Source organism: Aspergillus tanneri, assembly GCF_003426965.1.
Source record: "Aspergillus tanneri strain NIH1004 chromosome Unknown AapTan_1_pilon_pilon_pilon, whole genome shotgun sequence".
Lineage (NCBI taxonomy): Eukaryota > Fungi > Ascomycota > Eurotiomycetes > Eurotiales > Aspergillaceae > Aspergillus > Aspergillus tanneri.
In genome coordinates, this window is record NW_022984628.1 from 1955517 (window position 1) to 1972331 (window position 16815).

Sequence of the window (16815 nt, forward strand, 5' to 3'; positions counted from 1 at the left end):
GTTTCCACCTTCGAATTCACCTCGGACACGGGGACTCTAGTGCAGTATCTCCTCCCAGCTCTTGCCCGCGTCCGCGGTGCGTTCCTCGGTGCTGTGTCTTCCCGCCGCTCTCGACTAGTCTGGCCGGCAGACTCAACTCTCCTCCCCCTCAAACCTCCCAACGTTCCGCCGTGCGACGCTGCTCCGTCAACCTCTTCTCTTCCCATCGTCTCTCCGCTCATCTCGCTTCGTCGATTATCCCATTGTTTATCGTGCGCCGTTCATTCTGCCAGGAATGACTCTCTCCTTGTCTGCGGTGGCCTCTCTCTAGCCCGCGTGGTCCAATTTCCCCCGCTTTGCACCCTTTTGCTGCAAGCAGGCTTGTTCCTTTCTCTCCTTTTGCTTCTTCTTCTCCTCCTCCTCCTCCTTCTTCTTCTTTATTTTTTTTTGTCTTTGGCGTCGTCCGCCGAAATTTCACTATGATTAGCGCCACGTCCTTTTCGAATCATTCGGCTACCCGACCACCGCGGTATCGCACTCCTTCCCCTCCGCGACGCGCCGTCGAACCGATTTCACCGTGCACGACCGCCGATGTCCGTGTCTCATGGGTTGACCGCGCCACCTCGAAGGTTGTGGGCTCAGATCGCGACCCGATCCACCCGAACAATGGTGGATATACTCGGGTGGGTAGTGGTGGGCATCAGCGCCCTGGTCATGGCAGATCTAGCTCTACCATCGACACCCTTGCGACTATTGCTCTCGCGACGAGCCCTACTTTCGCCCCGGTCGCCTATCGACCTCCTTCTCAGAATTCCACCCCTTCTATGCCACTATTTCCCTCCGAGTCTATGGATTTTGACGAACGACCAGCTAAACGCCCACGGTCGGAGAAAGATCCTTCCCCGTTTTATCAACACCGAACTGGTTCGGTACCAGATGCAAATCCCTCGTCGGCATTTGACAGCATGAAGACGGATGCGGAGCTTTTACTGAACTTTGCAAGGCCTTCCAATTTCCACCCTACCTTCCAACCCTCGAAGCGAGTCAGCATAGACGAGTCGTATCATCAATACGGGAGTGACACGAGAAGCAATCCCAAAGTCGGGCTAGGTGCGGCATATATGGAATCGGGTGAAAATTCTGCATACAGCATTTCGGCATCCGGCAACTTCCCGCCGTCTCGCATGAGGTCTCAATCTGACGGTTCCGCTGTAGTTTCTCGACCGATCAGCCATAGTGTACGACCAAACACAAGCTCTTCCACACTTCCACCCATATTGCAGGAAGGTCATGATAGGGAGGATAGCTGGATTTCAACGACTAAGGAGGTAGTGGGCGATTCACTCTTTGGCACACAAGGTTCTGGCTTGGTGGGACCTATGAATGTTGAATTACCAAGAGGCCTCTCTTCCAAGGCAGAGGACGACACCGAATCCGAGGGATCAAACCAGGCAAGCTGTGCCGCTTGCAATCTCGTTCGAATCCCAATTGATACAGGCGAATACGGCGATGTTACTTGGATCAGCTGTGATGGTTGCAAGCGGTGGTTTCACATTGTTTGTGCGGGATTCAAAAGCGATCGTGAAATCCGAACCGTCGACAAGTTTATCTGCCGTGAGTGTCGTCCAGTGCATGGACAGACGACGTTTGTGCGCAAGTCCTCTCGTGCCCGCACTGCCATCGATTATGCGGGACTCAACCAGGGACTTGTGAAGACTGCTTCGGATTCCGTGGAACATCACTATCTTGAACCTATTCGACAAGGCAAGATTCGTTTTCTCCCAGAAAGCTTCCCTCGAATGCGTCCGGAGCTGGTTACGGCCGAATATTTCGAACGCGGCAGCGGCATGACAGAACCCATTGTGATCCCCGCCCATATGAACTCCCATGCCCCAGTTTCTACTGCCGAGTCCGATTTTGATGCCCTCGTCCAGGAAGCTTCCACTCGGGAAATGTTTGACGAGTTGTTGGAGCACGCCCCTGAGGAATATCAGAACGTTGAGCGAGTAATCGACTGTGGTCAGGACCAGTTGGACATGGTGGTCCCCCAGGGCCTCACAGTCAGGACAGTGGCAGACCTTTACGGTCCGGATGAACGAGTGGAGGTAATCGATGTCAAATCCCAACAAGGGGAAGATAGAAGGTGGACTATGCAAAAATGGGCTGATTATTACGAAAGCACTGGGTCCAAGGTTGTCCGGAATGTTATCAGTCTGGAGGTGTCGCAGAGTAAACTGGGCCGATTGATTCGCCGACCGAAAATAGTTCGCGACCTTGATTTGCAGGATTCTGTGTGGCCAGATGATCTGAAGGCTGCTGGCGATTATCCGAAGGTCCAGTTTTACTGCCTCATGTCCGTTGCCAACTGCTATACAGATTTCCATATCGACTTCGGCGGATCATCTGTTTACTATCATATCCTAAAAGGCAAAAAGACCTTCTTTTTCATCCCGCCCAAGGACAAACATCTGAAGAAGTATGAAGAATGGTGTAATTCACCTGCTCAGGACTCAACCTTTCTTGGGGACCAAACGAAAGAGTGCTACCGCGTTGATCTTTCCGAAGGTGACACCATGTTGATCCCATCTGGATGGATACATGCTGTATGGACTCCAGAGGACAGTCTGGTTATTGGCGGTAATTTCTTGACGAGGTTGAATTATGGGATGCAGATTAAAGTTGCAAACATCGAAAAGGATACGAAAGTCCCAAGGAAGTTCAGGTATCCATTCTTTCAAAAGATCCAATGGTATACCGCATTGAAGTACCTGGAAGATGATCCGATACCTCACAGTGTTCTAAATGCATTCGTCCAAGACGAGAACTACCGCTTCCATAGGGAGTATCCTATCTATTATGAGTTCGGCGAACGGGAAAATACGGCGCCACCTGGGTCCCCTTATCATAACTCCCGCTTCTATTCACAGGCAGAGTTAGAAGGCCTACTAGACCTAGCGAAGTATCTCCTGCGAACTGCCCTGATTGCTGGCTCCTACGTTGTCGAAGGCGTGACGGCGGATGCCAGGAATGCAATCAAACGCTCCATACCAAAAGGGGCAGGGGATCCAGTGGAGACGGTTAAGAAATTCGGGCTCTGGGTTGCGTGGAAGCGCGGGAATGAAAAAGCGGCGCAATGGACACGCCCAGGCGTAATCGAGAGCAATGCAAAACTCAGCCTCGCGGAGAAGAAACCCGCTGGGCGGCCCAGTCGTCGTTCAGAGCGTAACATGGACGGTCAGCGCACGTACACTGAAAGACAAGCAGTGCAGCGGCTTCCAGAGCAAGCTCGCGAGCTCGAAACTGGATTCTTCGGCTACAACGGCTCTTCATCATCCAACAGCAGTGTTTCTGTTCCATCCCACTTCCCCTCAGGCAGCGCTGTCAAGGAGGAGACTGCCTCCAAGCCCCGAAATGTCCCCAGAGGCTCTGGTTTGGGTCCTAAGCGAGTTGCCTGTGATGCTTGTCGAAAACGAAGAATACGCTGCCACCATAAGGATGAGCAGGTTGACACGATGTCGGTAAAGCAAATGCCGATTGGAGCTTTTGGCTCGCCGAGTCAATCCTCTTTAGCTCATGATGCTGCATCTGCTCTGAACTCCCTGGCGGCGATTGCGTCTGAAGCCGGTCTTCAAGACAATCATGGCAGGAATCACGATGGGTTTGAAGCCGCTGGGAAGTACAGCTCTGCGGCCTTGGGAACACCACATTCAGTTCCACACAGGCTGAGCGACATCAGTCCTGAGGGGTCAGGCCAGGGGAAGAAGGGACGTAGCAAGGCCTGTGATGACTGTCGAAAGAGCAAGGTACGTGTGCCTCTAATCTTGCTTATACAGCCCAGTTAATGAGTTTGTTACAGCGCCGGTGTATCCATGATGAGTATGGTAGGATAGATCCCGTGAAAGCACAGGAACGGTCAAAACCACGGGCCGCAGCGTCTGCTAAAAGACCACGACCCAATGAGGAGAGTCTTGTTTCGACAGCGAATAAGAGACCTAAGCAAGAGAGCACATCTCCTGTGGCGCGACCGGTGCGTCTCAGCAGAGAAGGTGAATCTGCAGATGGTCGAACATTCCAGCCGCCGGTGCAAATGCATCAGGCGGTGGTAGATAATATCCCACTAGTTGAGTTCGCTGATGCCAACACAATATCCCTACAACAGGGTATGGTATCGGCGGAGAAGGAAGCACCAGTTGGACATACTTCGTATGCGTCGCCACCCACATACCAGGCAGATACGGTCATTACAGAGATCCATCCCGATTCCATGTCATCTAAACCGGCTGCTACGCTTGTGTCACCTCCGACTTCCCTGGCAGACGAAACCGACGTAGCTCATGAACATGCGGATGGGGAGGGAGAACATCCAGGAGTTTTGCACACTCCTACATCCAGTTCGCGTCATTCCTCCCGCCAACCTCGCCACGTTGACCGATATGCACCTGAAGTTCATGTTGCAAAGGGTACCAAATCGTCAACACACACCCCAGCGGCACGACGTTCGTCCTTCGGAGCTTCGAGTACCGGCACGCGTAAGACCACACCTGGTCCATCATCAGGCTCAAAGAAATCCTCATCACGCCCCTCATCGTCACACGCCAAGAAGAACATGTCGCCAGCGGAAAAGAAGCTGGATCGCACAGTTGCATCTTCCGAACAGGCGGGTAAAAGCACAAAGCGAGAACGGGCGAATGCTGCTGATGAAGAGCCGGATGCCGAGAGTCTGCGTCTCATTCGTGAGTTGCAGGAGCAGGAATTTGGGCTACGAAAACGGTCAACACGTGTGTAGGGCGGACGAGTCGAACTGATCCGATCATTATCAAAACGCTCTATATCATGGGTTATGACTTTCTTTTTTCCTTTCTTTTCTAGATTGTTGTTAATCGGGTGACCAACGAGTCTTATACGGGACTTGAGGATCCCACTCAAGTGGGCCGTCTTTCTCCTTCGTTTCTTTTCTTTTCTTCTTGTTCCACGTTTGGGAAGCGGAGTTTGAAATGGAAGGGAGTGTCTGGGGCTCTGGGTTTGAGCTCTTTTTCCGTCATTTTTGCGTGGACAGAATGGGCGTGTTTTATATTTATATTTTTATTGTTATCGGGCTGGTTTTCGTTCGACTAGGACTTTTTTTATGCATCAGTTTCCGTCCTGTGTGGCTTTTTCCAATCAATTCTTTTTTCGACTGCTGGGACATGGTTTCAAGCCTCACTGTCGATTGTCTGTTTTCATGTGGCGTTTGAGTGTATGTTGGGAATTCCCTCTTTTTTTCTTCTTTTTTTGTGCCCTTTGTTTCATGCAACATTTTGGTTTTCCTGTCGGTATATGGGAATCTCTTGCTAAGTCCTTGGGTTTCTTTGCTAGCGCTCGGGTTCAAGTTCAATGGAGTTCCAACAGCGTTATGTATGTGCTTAATCTCTTGATCTTATTTTATTTCCCCTTTACTTTTTTCTTTTTCCTTTTTTTTCTTTTTTGCCCCCTCTGTTGCTCAGAGTCGAGTTAAGTGCCATATATTATCCCACCTGATTGCTGATGAGTCCCTTCGTCTGCCTGGACCGGGATTTCCTGCCGGGGGTTGCGTTTCGCAATGATATCTGTGTAAATTTCTCATTATCCTTCCCTGTGTGCAAATTCCATCCAGAGTTGAGATGGGTATATTGAATGGTATGATGGGAGAGGTTCTGTCTGTATTTCTCTCTGTGCCCGGGGTATATAAATTTTTTCATTTTAGCCTGTTTACTTCTCTGGGTGGTTGCAACATATTTACTGAACAATACTTCATCGCCTTCGCAATGTAGCGTTGGATTATTGTAACTACTAGTTAGGACGTGTGGTTATGCAAGAGTAGGTAGTGATCTATTTCATTTCGAAAACCTCAGCAGCCAGTGTGCACTCTATGCTAATGATAATAGGAAACAAACACAACCATAACTCCACTTGTGATAGCTTCCACCTAACATATATAGGAATAATCATAAATCTCATAATCCATCGCAGTTCGTTGTGCCCATCCTCGGGTATCGAGCTGGGGATCTATGCGGCAAATCAATAAACACAAAACTCACGGGGTATATCCTATTTGATACGATATAATAGCAACCGGAAAAAATAAAAAAAGTAAAAATAAAAATAAAAAGGCCCCCTTTAGAACAAAAGGTAGACAGCTCAGACATGGCTCCCTTCGCCGGGTCCGGAGCTTTTCCAGCGCCTGGCCCGTTTGTTTCCCTCAATGAAGTTCTTAATCACACACGGAGCTTCATCGGCGCCCTGGCAGATCTTGCGGCGATTAAGATGCTTAAAGCGAGGCCCCAGTGGCCCATTGACATAATGATACTGACCCGCAAAGCGGTATTGTCGATGGTCGCCTAGATGGTAAAATTTGTCACCCCAATGACCGTTGAAGTAAAACCACTCCATGGGGGCATCGGGACTGGCAGTGGACGCACGCAGAGTATCATTCTCATAGTCATATGTATATGTATGGGAATTCAGAAGGGGATCCCAGAGTGGGCCGCGGTCCGTCTGGTCATGGAGGAGACCCCATGGGAGGACATAAGAATGGGTCCCGCGAGTGGCATACATGGCATGAGTACCTGCAGCTGAATAGATAACCGGCTAGCGAGCAAGAGTCAGCGTGATTGCCATTGAATTTTGCATTCCAGTCCTCCTCGACTTACCCGTTGCCCGATCTTTTCGACCGCTTCATAGCTGTACGCTTCTCCCGCGGAATGAGCACTGAAAAAGAGCGCCTTAGGTTCGCCATTGTGGAAGCGCACGAGACAATGTTCCCAATCACCGATATGGTTTCCAAAGCGCATATTCAGCACCGCATTTCCCAGATTGAAGCTGTAAAAATAAAACCAGAAGGCGTCGACAATACCGTTTCCTTTATCCACGACGAGTAGAATGGCTGGCGCATCGCTGCGACCTCCAGTCACCCCCACGGGGACCGCCTGCCCACCAAATCGCCTTCGCAGTTCATCTCGGATCCCTGCATCTGCCAGAGGATCCTTCGGTTTGAAGTATCCCAGGTCCTCCGGGGTTGACTCATCCTCTGGGGACAGGTCCGTATCATACCATTTGGCTCGTTCTGCCGGGGAATCTCCCGGGATTTCGCCGTCCACGCGACCATCCCAGTCTGCCCACGATGGACCCAGATCATGCTCTGGAGGGCTAGGGATATTCGTCTTCCCCTCCATCCACGGCGGACTAACTTCGACATTATCATTGCTGGTCAGAAAGACGTGGCGCCCGTTCTGCCATTGGTTTAGCTGGTCAAGATCCCGCAACGTAGGGTGGTCCCATCGCGACTTGACAGGGGTGTAGTTCAGCATTGGGGTGATATGGTAGAGATGCTCGGCAATATCGCACGGCCAAAATTGCTCGCCAGAGAAGAGGTGGACCAGAGGTGCATATTGGAAGACATAGTCAGGGATCTCCCTGCGAGATCGGTCCGCTTCATCCGATGGTTGACCCTCCCCGTTGGACCAGAAGGAGCGCCAGGGAGTGGATTCTTCATCCCCTCCAGATGTCGGGGAACCCGGGGAGGGTTTGCGCAAGCCGAAGCGGGGGCGGACCAAACGGAAGTGTGCGGACCCGCAGAGCCCTAACCAGCGGCAGGCTTTCCGGTCAAACCACGAACTCGACGTTGAGATCCAGCGCGATTCGTCTCTGTCTTCATCGTACCATATGAAGGCTGACGGTTTCACGGCCCGAAGCAAACTATTGAGTGAAACATACGTGATCAGGGAGGAGAGGATGACAATGGCAGTGGTAGTCTTTCGCACCATCTGTTGCCAGAAATCGGGCAGCGCCGCAACGTCGCGAGTAGGAGAGAAGGGCCGAGAGAACGGCAGGCCCAACCTCGCTAGATTGGGCAGCAGCAGCAACAGTAGCGGCAGTGAAAAGAGTGGTGGGAGCAGCCACTCTAGCAGTGGTGGGGATGATGATAGACTTCCCGATCGGGACAGCACCGGCGCTACAACTGGACCGAGAGAAGATTGGGGAGGGGGCGGTCAGGGAGGATTACTTGGGGCGCAGGGGTGAAAGAGAAACGAGAGAAGATGGACGGACATGCGAGGACTCAGGGACCGTGGGCGTCAAAAGAGGCGAAGAAAAAGCAACAAGAGAGAGAAAGAAGCTGCAGCCAGGCCCGACAGAGAAGGAGGAGCAGGCTGCACTATTAAAGGAAGGGAAGCGCGCACCAAGGCATTGATGGTCAGTCAGGAACAGCAACATGACTGACCCGACTCCTACCAGGTCCAGTAAAGACAGCATGAATTGTCCAGTGAGAAAGAGTGACCGGGAGTGACGGAAGGGGATTTGATTAGATAATATGGGGAGAATGGGATGGAAAATGACGGATGCGCCGTCTACAGTCCACAGGGCTGCGATCAGCTTAGCTAGAGTAGCTTAGCATACATAGAATAGCTGGCTAGCTGGCTTCCGCGCCCTGCCGGATCGTCGGTCATGAAGGAGGACGGAATGGACGGATTGGAATCGGGCCCGTGAATGAAGGTGGGGGGAAGAGGGGAATGGATAATGGATGACTGTAGACGCAGGAGCTGACTTACTTGTGGATGGGAGTGATGAGGTCATTCCACTCCACAGTTGTAGGTCTCTACCTGTGATAAGAGAAGTGAATGGATAGAGTACTCCGTAGTCCGTTTGTTTTCTTTCTTTCTTTCTTTCCCTTTTGAGGTTCGTCACGGGATTCAGGCACTAAGGCCGATCTTCCGCATGACGCTAATTCTAATTCCGGCAACCTTCCTTTCCTCAGGTACTTACCTATACCAAGAATATCATGCAGTCTCATTCCGACCCAATCTTGGTCCTGGATCCGGCCATGCTGTCGGATCCTGCATATCTGGATGAGGATCATTCTGATTATGAATATGAGTATCACGACCACGAAACGGAGGTACGTTACGTTGGTTACCCTTTATGATTCTCCTTCCTCCTAGCTGATGGAGGTGGTCTCCATTCCTCACAGTCATTCTATCTGAACCTCGATCTCACTTCCCATCATGGCCCAAATCGACCTCCGAGACGACGTCCCGATCCTCCGCAAACTACCATCTCATCTGCCACCACTCCCCCCGAGGCTTTATCGGGCAATACGCCTCGAGACGACGAGACGGAGCCTACCCTGGCCAGCACCGAATTTGGCAACAGTCTCGCGGAGCGGGTGCAGATCCTAGGTCTTCACACCCGTAATCCGATCGTTTCATATCGGAACCAAATCTACAGTTGTTCCTGGGCTGACCAGATCGGCACGGAACTAGTCTTCTCCCAACCAGAGCTCGACCCCGAGCCGGATTCCGTAGCTCAGACCTCTCCCTTGATGCGAAGGAAAGACTTTGAACTCATTGCCGCCAACAGCGTTAAGATTCTAGGTCGCAAAGCAAATCTAATTTCCAGTACCAGCCTGGTGGGACCAGCTCAGGACCCCCTATATTCCGACCCCGCGGTGCAAGGATCGGATCCGGCTACTGGAATGAACCGTAGATCGGTGCCCCTGACGAGTCACGCTCGCTTTATAGACCAACTCAAGAGTGTCAAGCAGGCCAAGGGCGAGATAGATACTGTACGCGGTTCCTTCAGTTTAAAACGATCCCAGAATCTGGAGGATCGGCTACGCGGTTGGGCGCGGACAGACGAGCAGCTGGCGGAGATTCAGCGGCTTAATAATGCGGCCATTCAGGGCAATCCCACAGCCATGGCGGAGTTGGAGAAGTTGTATGTCCAAATTAGAAATCAGGAGACGGGCCCCTCGGAAAAGGCATCTCAAGATCGCTGAACGAGCTTCCGTGGGAGTTCACTTTTTCCAACTGAGAGATTCTTTGGGCCACACTCACTATTGCCAGGGGTGCTGATGGATATGTAGTCTAGGCCATATACCTCACGTGACAAGATCCGGTTCCGGCCGAGGAAGAAAACAAGCTCCTGTAATCAACACCTCATCGCAGATCTGGCTTGGAGTCAACAGCTTCCAGAACCTTTCCGCTTGAACTCACACTCCACTAGGATGAATCGGTTTTCCTTGAATGCTTAGCAAACAACATTTACATTCTAGTTGATAAGCTGGACCAACCTGTATAGTTCTAGGACCGCAATGGAGGATCTACCTTACGAGTGTCATTATTCCCACTATGCATCACCCAACAGGCACAATTAATTCTACGTACATTATTGCTATACATTGGGTTTCTCTTGTCTTGTCCTGTTAAGATACTCGGACCCAGATACATGAGAGAAAATTAAACACTGTAAAGATAAAAATGAAAAAAACTTGCTTTTCCCACCCCATAACCGATGAACCACGGATCCTGAAAAGGATAAGAGACAGGAAGTACTCGCTCAGAAAACCACTCGACTAGTCGAGGAAAATCAAGATTACACATGAATGAGGCCCGATCACAATAAAAAGAGGTCTAAGAGAAAAAAGAAGAAAAAAAGAAGCAAAAATAGCTCCAACTCCCGGTATAGAAAGGACATTAAAAAAAATCAATGAATTCAACATCATTAAGCTATTTTCCCATCCATGGATCCCCAAAATGAACGGGGACTCCTAGACTCCACGGGTGACGGCGGCGGTGGCGGAGGAGGATAACCCAGACCGGGATGGGAATGAGAGCACATATCGACAGATTTTGGGACGGGTGTTGAGGCTAGAATGGCGCGGGAGATATCTTGAGTGAGAAGAGCCGGACGACCACTGGGATGCGAGGCAACTGGGGAAGCCATTTGGATCGATTTCAACCGCGAAGAGTAGAATTAAGATTATGTAGGGTCGTCAAGCCAAGAATTAAAAGTGGAAGTGTGTTTTATTTGTAACTAGCAGGAATGAGGATGGTGAAGACGACCGGAAAGGGGGACTGGTTCTATTTTGAATAGAAAACAGATCTCTGGCCTGAAGGTTTTGTCAGTCCGATGCTTGTGGAACTGATATAAAGAGAAGCTCAGGAAGTTCCCGACGAAGAATATGATCCAATCGCATGTGATGCAATTCACTTTTGCAAAGACATGGTTCTCAGAAGAGTGGACGGAGATAATTAAATAGATAAACAAATGCATAAAACTCACCTCGGTTAAACGAGTCCTAACAGGACTAAATATCCAGTGATGTAATGGCCGACAATTTACAAACAGATTTCCAATCAATACTCGCGTTTAGCTGGTGACTAAGAATAGGCAGGAAGAACCACGTCACAAAGTTCGAAGGGCAGGAAAGCCTGTTTATTAAGAGGCCGGCAGAGAAGAGTCGAGAAGAAGACGACTACGGTAGGGAGGATATGTAGGTACCAGGTGAGCTTGGCTGGGGGGGGGGGGCAGATAGGGATAAAAGTACGGTGAAGAGTGACGTTCGTCTGAAGAGGATCAGAAGACAAAGAGGATGTTACGATGCACCTTCTTGTCCCGGGAAATGACAGGTATATCTAATCTAGTTTAAGAGAGATTTCTAGGAATCGGGGTGTATTTTTTTAATTATCATTTCTGTCAATCAGACGAGGAAGAATTACAAAAAAAAAAAAATTGGGGGACAAAAATCAAAGGCACTTATTTAAAACCACTAGACACAACGAACGAGATAGATCACGGAGTGTGAATGATACTCTGTCGCCCCTTTTTGGACTTCAGTAAGCTGACAATGCGAAGTAATCCACTTGTCTGTGTCTGAAGCACCAATTGTCTCCCAAGAAGAGACCAAATCCCACCCTTTCATGACCGCCTCACCCGGCCTACCCTGCAACCGGGTAAGGGTAGGTAGCAACATAAAACAATCAATGGTGGGTTCATTAGTGTACATACTACAAGCTTGCCACGACGACGGAACGGAAGAGCGGGAACTGGGGAACAACAAGGTCCGGGGAAGGATGGAAGAAGGGGGTAGGACGACCGGTGATAATTATGAAAGATGGGCGTCTGGGATTAACTAGTTAACTATGGATAACTAAGGTATTTATTTCGGTGGGCTGCAGCAAAGGGGCAGGAAGAATTATGGGGAGCATACGTGTGCATGGGGAATTGTGGGGGAAAGGGAGCTGCCAAGGAATCAAGGAAGCAGCCAGAAAAGACTAGTCTGATTCCTTGGAAGGGAAGGAATAAAGGCCAGAAGTCGGCCAACTCAGTCAGTCTGATTCAAGGGCCAAAGTAGGTAGGTAGTTCGTTGACCGCATTCCCCTGGATGTAAATAAACAAGCCCCAACAATGTGACTTTCCCATGGTGTGCTACTTCGAGTAGGAACGGAGTACTACTCCATACCTGACCAGGAGAACCTCATCATCCCCATTTCCCGGAATTCTGGGGTACAAAACTTTCTATTTATCCTCGGTACATAAAACCGGGCGATCCTCCGGGGTCTGCCCAGGCGATCGGAGATGAGGGCGATGGCTAGACTCAGGGCGGAAATGAAAGGAATGTGCGTTAGACTAGTCTTCGGTGCTAGGGATTATCTCACATGTCCCTTTTTTTTGAGGACATTTGTTAAGTGCTTCCGCAAATTCCTGTCGCAGGACTATGTATACCATCCATCCAAAGAGCATATATACCTAGCTACCTATCCTAGAGTCCTTTTCACCTATTCAGACTAGAGGAAGGCATAATTAAATCTGTAGCATTCACGGAACAGGTTGGTTAGGTGGTGTTTGATCTCACCCACTATAGGGTGATGCAGCAGATTTCCCTTGCTTTGTAACACCCTAGGAGAATAATTATTTTCCTTCTCCTATCAGTAGGGCTTGTGTTCCTTATACCCAGTAGCTATATAGCTACAATAGGCATAAAGGACATACTTTCTCATTGCAAGTTCTAGCAAGACCAATTTGTAGGGATGCGATGAATAACATTCAGAAGAAAGATTATAACGCAGAGTAAATAAAATCTAAGAAAACCACATCTTCCAGTTTGTCAGTTGTGCCTAATCTCGGTCGAGTTTGTTTGCAATAGACAATAGAGAGCATAATCTGGTATGCTTAAAAGTACACACAACCACGGAGCACAGGGCCACTTGTGCATAGTTCATCTCTACCAATAAGCGGTAAAGAATCACGATAATTTACACTATTTCTTGGGAATAAGGTTTATTGCGGAGTGTAGCGTAGCAATTATAATAGCGCTGTTCGCATTTGGTTGTAATTCACCGCTTGTTCTCGACAATTCATCAGTTTTGTCCGCCGTTCTGTCAAGTCATCTAACTAGTCTACGGAGTAACAGCATTAGACTTATTTTTGACTCCATACAACATCAGTTAGGATACACTTCGAAGGTTCTAAATAAAGTACTTAGTTCTATGTCCAGGATATTATATACTTCGAGTAGGAAGAGGCTCGTATTCGGTCTTATGCTGCTAAGACACCTTTAGTCTCACTCACCCCCTCTGTCTAGTGTCAATTTTAGAGCACTCTACCCAGCTCAATAAGTTCATCGCATTGCTATGAAGGCCCTCTATAGTATGTGCATATATCTGAAGATGTTCGGGATCAACGCTCAACGTGTTTAATATCTCGACCACACAGCAACCCATACCCTTTGTGTGCTATACACAAACCATCGAGTTTCATATTTGCGCAATTAGATTGGCCGTGGCTATAATATAAGTAAGATTACCACCCTACTGGGGCAAATTGTATGTAAATATACTCCTCACATTGCCAGCATCACTTTTAGGACCAGCTACATGTTTAATTCTCTAAACTTTATAAATAGTAGTTACTCGCACCGGGTCAATCATAACACATATTAATTGGGTAATGCTATGTTACGTGCATTGTATCGAGTCTCTCTCTGCCTGGAGCCTATCTTGGTAGTACCTAATAACGTAACTCTCAAGCTGACCGCCAACCCTAGCGGCCCGCCATTCTTGGTGTCCCGTATAAAATGGCACTTTTTGGCCTTGAATATCCCAACAATAACTCTATATAAATATAAACTAATAGAATTTTTAATACAGATAGATATACTATATATTACTTATGGAACCAGTTAATTTTAGCTAGAAAAACCTATGTACATTAGAAGAACATTGTTGTCTGAATTAATCCTATCAGTTTATAGCTCTCTAAAAGCTTATACGTTGAAATATTCAAGGCCAAAAAGTGCCATTTTATATAGGATACCAAGAATGGCGGGCCGCTAGGGTTGGCAGTCAGCTTGGGAGTTACGTTATTTGAGGCCGATGGTTTACATAATTGGCAAGCATCAAACTCAGTGACAAGAAGTTCAGCGAATTGGACAAAGATAGTATATAATCGAAAGACTCTGGTAGTCCATACTCCAGCTACCAAAAAGAGATATATGAGCCAACGAGTGGATGCCATCATCTCACATTTTGATCAAAGAATTGCCTTATTCAAGCTACATAGCCACTACTTTAGGCTTATTTCTTGCTTGTCTAGAACGTATTGTAGCATTGTCTCCAAGTCTAAATGAGCTGTGAGATATCATTTGCATTCTGGAGTCCCGAGCAAACTACCTCCAAAGTACTTATCTTTGGATCCTAATCTTATCTAGTATCCCCAGCTGAGGTATTTGATTGAAAATTAACTTTCTTCGTAAAGGTGGTTTTGGTATGTTAACGCGGATGATCTGGACGCATCGCGATCTGATACTTTTTCCCCAATGAAAAGGCTCGTACATGCAAGGCTCTCCGTATTCCATGGAACAATCTCAACTAGGCACGAGACTCAACATATTGAGGAACCAATTTTTTATCTTGGCGGTGATTCTTCAGCTGCTGACGACATCGTCACACGATGTCATGATGTGATAGGCACATCAAGTTGCTCTACCTACACTATCCTTTCAATGCGGCGATTGCCTTAATATTCTGCATTGACATCTGTGTAAATGGATCTCCACAGACGGTAAAGAAGCTGATTGTACGGAGCAGGGAGTACGTTGTTATATAACGCAAATAAGGCGTTGCCAGTACAAAATTTCTTGGCGAGAAAAAGTTGTAGCCAACGATGATTTGATTGGGATTATCCCAGAAGCCTTTGGAAGCAGAGTACTCCGTGGCAACCAAGTACTCCAGTTGAGTTCCCCTGGTTTACGTGAGAAGGTTGACGAGTGCCGTCTACTGTCCCCACCTTGGAGGGAAAAAATTTTACTTCTTTTTTCTTTTTGTGCCCCTTGGATTTAGTTCCCCTCCGGCCCGTGGGGCGTAACTTCGTTCCTCATTCTTGTTTGCGGATATGGTTTTCATGGGGTAATAACATGGGGGATCGAAGTTGGAGTGAGCCATTTTAATAATGAGAACTCGACATTGAGGGGCCTCTTGTGTCAGCGCCGAATCAAGGCGGGTGCACCCCGCAAGCCACTAGGCATAGGGCCTGGTCCAGGTACGGGATTCAGGATGTTGGGGATGGTCCAACCCCGCAGTACGTGAATGAAATCTCTACGTGTATCAAGCAAGTACTATATGGAATGTCTTCGGTTCGACTCCGTTGAATTCTATGCAGATAGATTCTATTGCTAGACATATGGCTGTGCTATAGAATTTAGGTGGTCGCTGGATGGCTCAGAAGATAGAGACCAAGTCGTACGGAGATATATAAAACACATCCAAATCAGTTCTACCCTCAGCAGGAATCCTGACGGCTGCAATGTTGATACTTCAGTAAGATGGCTGCGGATAGGACCACCTCCAGATGAGAAAGAGATCACCAGCCCCGACGTCAGCAATATTTGTTACGAAATTGAGGCATTTTCGGAAGCATTTATTACGCAGCAGAAACATGCAGAATCGATTGCATGCAACGAGCGGCGGCGATGATTTGCAGTTCACTAGCCACCATGACACACCAAAATGGGCTTTTCCAAACCTACAGCCCTACTAAGTGGAGACGCTTATCAGGTGACCAGGACACGAGAATACTGCCTGTATTTCATCATCGGGGGAGGGTTTTCCACTTTTTTCCTGAGGAGATCTAGACTTCCTATGATCGGGTTAGATAAAAGGACCTAGTAGGTAGTAGTGCGTCCTGGGCGGTTTGAGGCGTGTTGGAAATGATACCTACGGATGGACCTATTTATATACGACGCCACAAGCATGGCGACTATGGAGTACATATGGAACATACGGATGTCGGCAGATGATAAGTTCCCAGGATGTTAGCCCTCCCGGGGAGCCGTGAAATACCAATACCGAACGATTGATTATGTACTCCGAAGCCACGGCTGACTCCAGCCATTTGAGGCAATTTTTCCAATTTTAGCCCCGGATGGCCAATCACGTCTTCTACGTTCGGTGTTTTTCCCTCTGCCACTATTTCAGCCTATTCCCAACTGGGAATCTGCGCCCCCTCCAACCTTGGTAGTAGAACCCGCAAAGCCTTTTAGATGGTTTGCTCTCATGGGTGTTTGAATGAATTGAAAGGGACAGAATAAACTTGGAAGACGATGGCCAGGGGGCACAGAAGAGAAGATAGAGTAGGGATAGTAGTATGATCTTATCTATTGACTAGGTACCTAGCAGAAAGAGCCTGACAGCTGGGACAACGAGGAGGGAAATCCATGCATTACCTTCAAGCCCTCTGATTTATTCCACTTATCCAACAGAACTGACTGGGAGTCCACTCGGTCCACATTGTTTGACCAGGATTTGCGGCAAATCCACGAATTCAAGACTCCTGTTTCCTTTTTGCTCCCCCCCCGGACCGGTCCCGTGCCTGGCCGATCGCATAGAGCCGGGTATGACTATGATCTCAGAGAGAGGACGGATGACGGATGCTGTTGTTCGGGGGATATAAAAGAGCCCGAGTCTGCTGTCAGGTCCGGGGAGCGATGACACATAGCAATCACAAATCAATTATTGACCTGTCTAAAGGTTGTTGTTGTTGTCG

At 48.5% G+C, this 16815-nt stretch overlaps 3 protein-coding genes across 3 annotated transcripts; 2 read left to right on the top strand and 1 right to left on the bottom strand.

The window, feature by feature from the left end:
- Nucleotides 1–458: 458 nt before the first annotated feature.
- jhd1 ([Histone H3]-lysine-36 demethylase) lies at nucleotides 459–4765 on the top strand (the record flags this gene model as incomplete). Its single annotated transcript, XM_033567359.1, has 2 exons — nucleotides 459–3782; nucleotides 3836–4765. 2 exons carry the CDS (start codon nucleotides 459–461, stop codon nucleotides 4763–4765), a joined length of 4254 nt encoding a protein of 1417 aa, XP_033429354.1.
- A 1370-nt stretch (nucleotides 4766–6135) lies between these two features.
- On the bottom strand, nucleotides 6136–7760 carry VPS62 (uncharacterized protein; the record flags this gene model as incomplete). The annotated part of the gene is made up of 2 exons (XM_033567360.1): nucleotides 6136–6585; nucleotides 6648–7760. 2 exons carry the CDS (start codon nucleotides 7758–7760, stop codon nucleotides 6136–6138), a joined length of 1563 nt encoding a protein of 520 aa, XP_033429355.1.
- A 1013-nt stretch (nucleotides 7761–8773) lies between these two features.
- Nucleotides 8774–9769, top strand: ATNIH1004_002675 (TFIIIC subunit 6 family protein; the record flags this gene model as incomplete). The annotated part of the gene is made up of 2 exons (XM_033567361.1): nucleotides 8774–8890; nucleotides 8963–9769. 2 exons carry the CDS (start codon nucleotides 8774–8776, stop codon nucleotides 9767–9769), a joined length of 924 nt encoding a protein of 307 aa, XP_033429356.1.
- Nucleotides 9770–16815: the final 7046 nt, after the last annotated feature.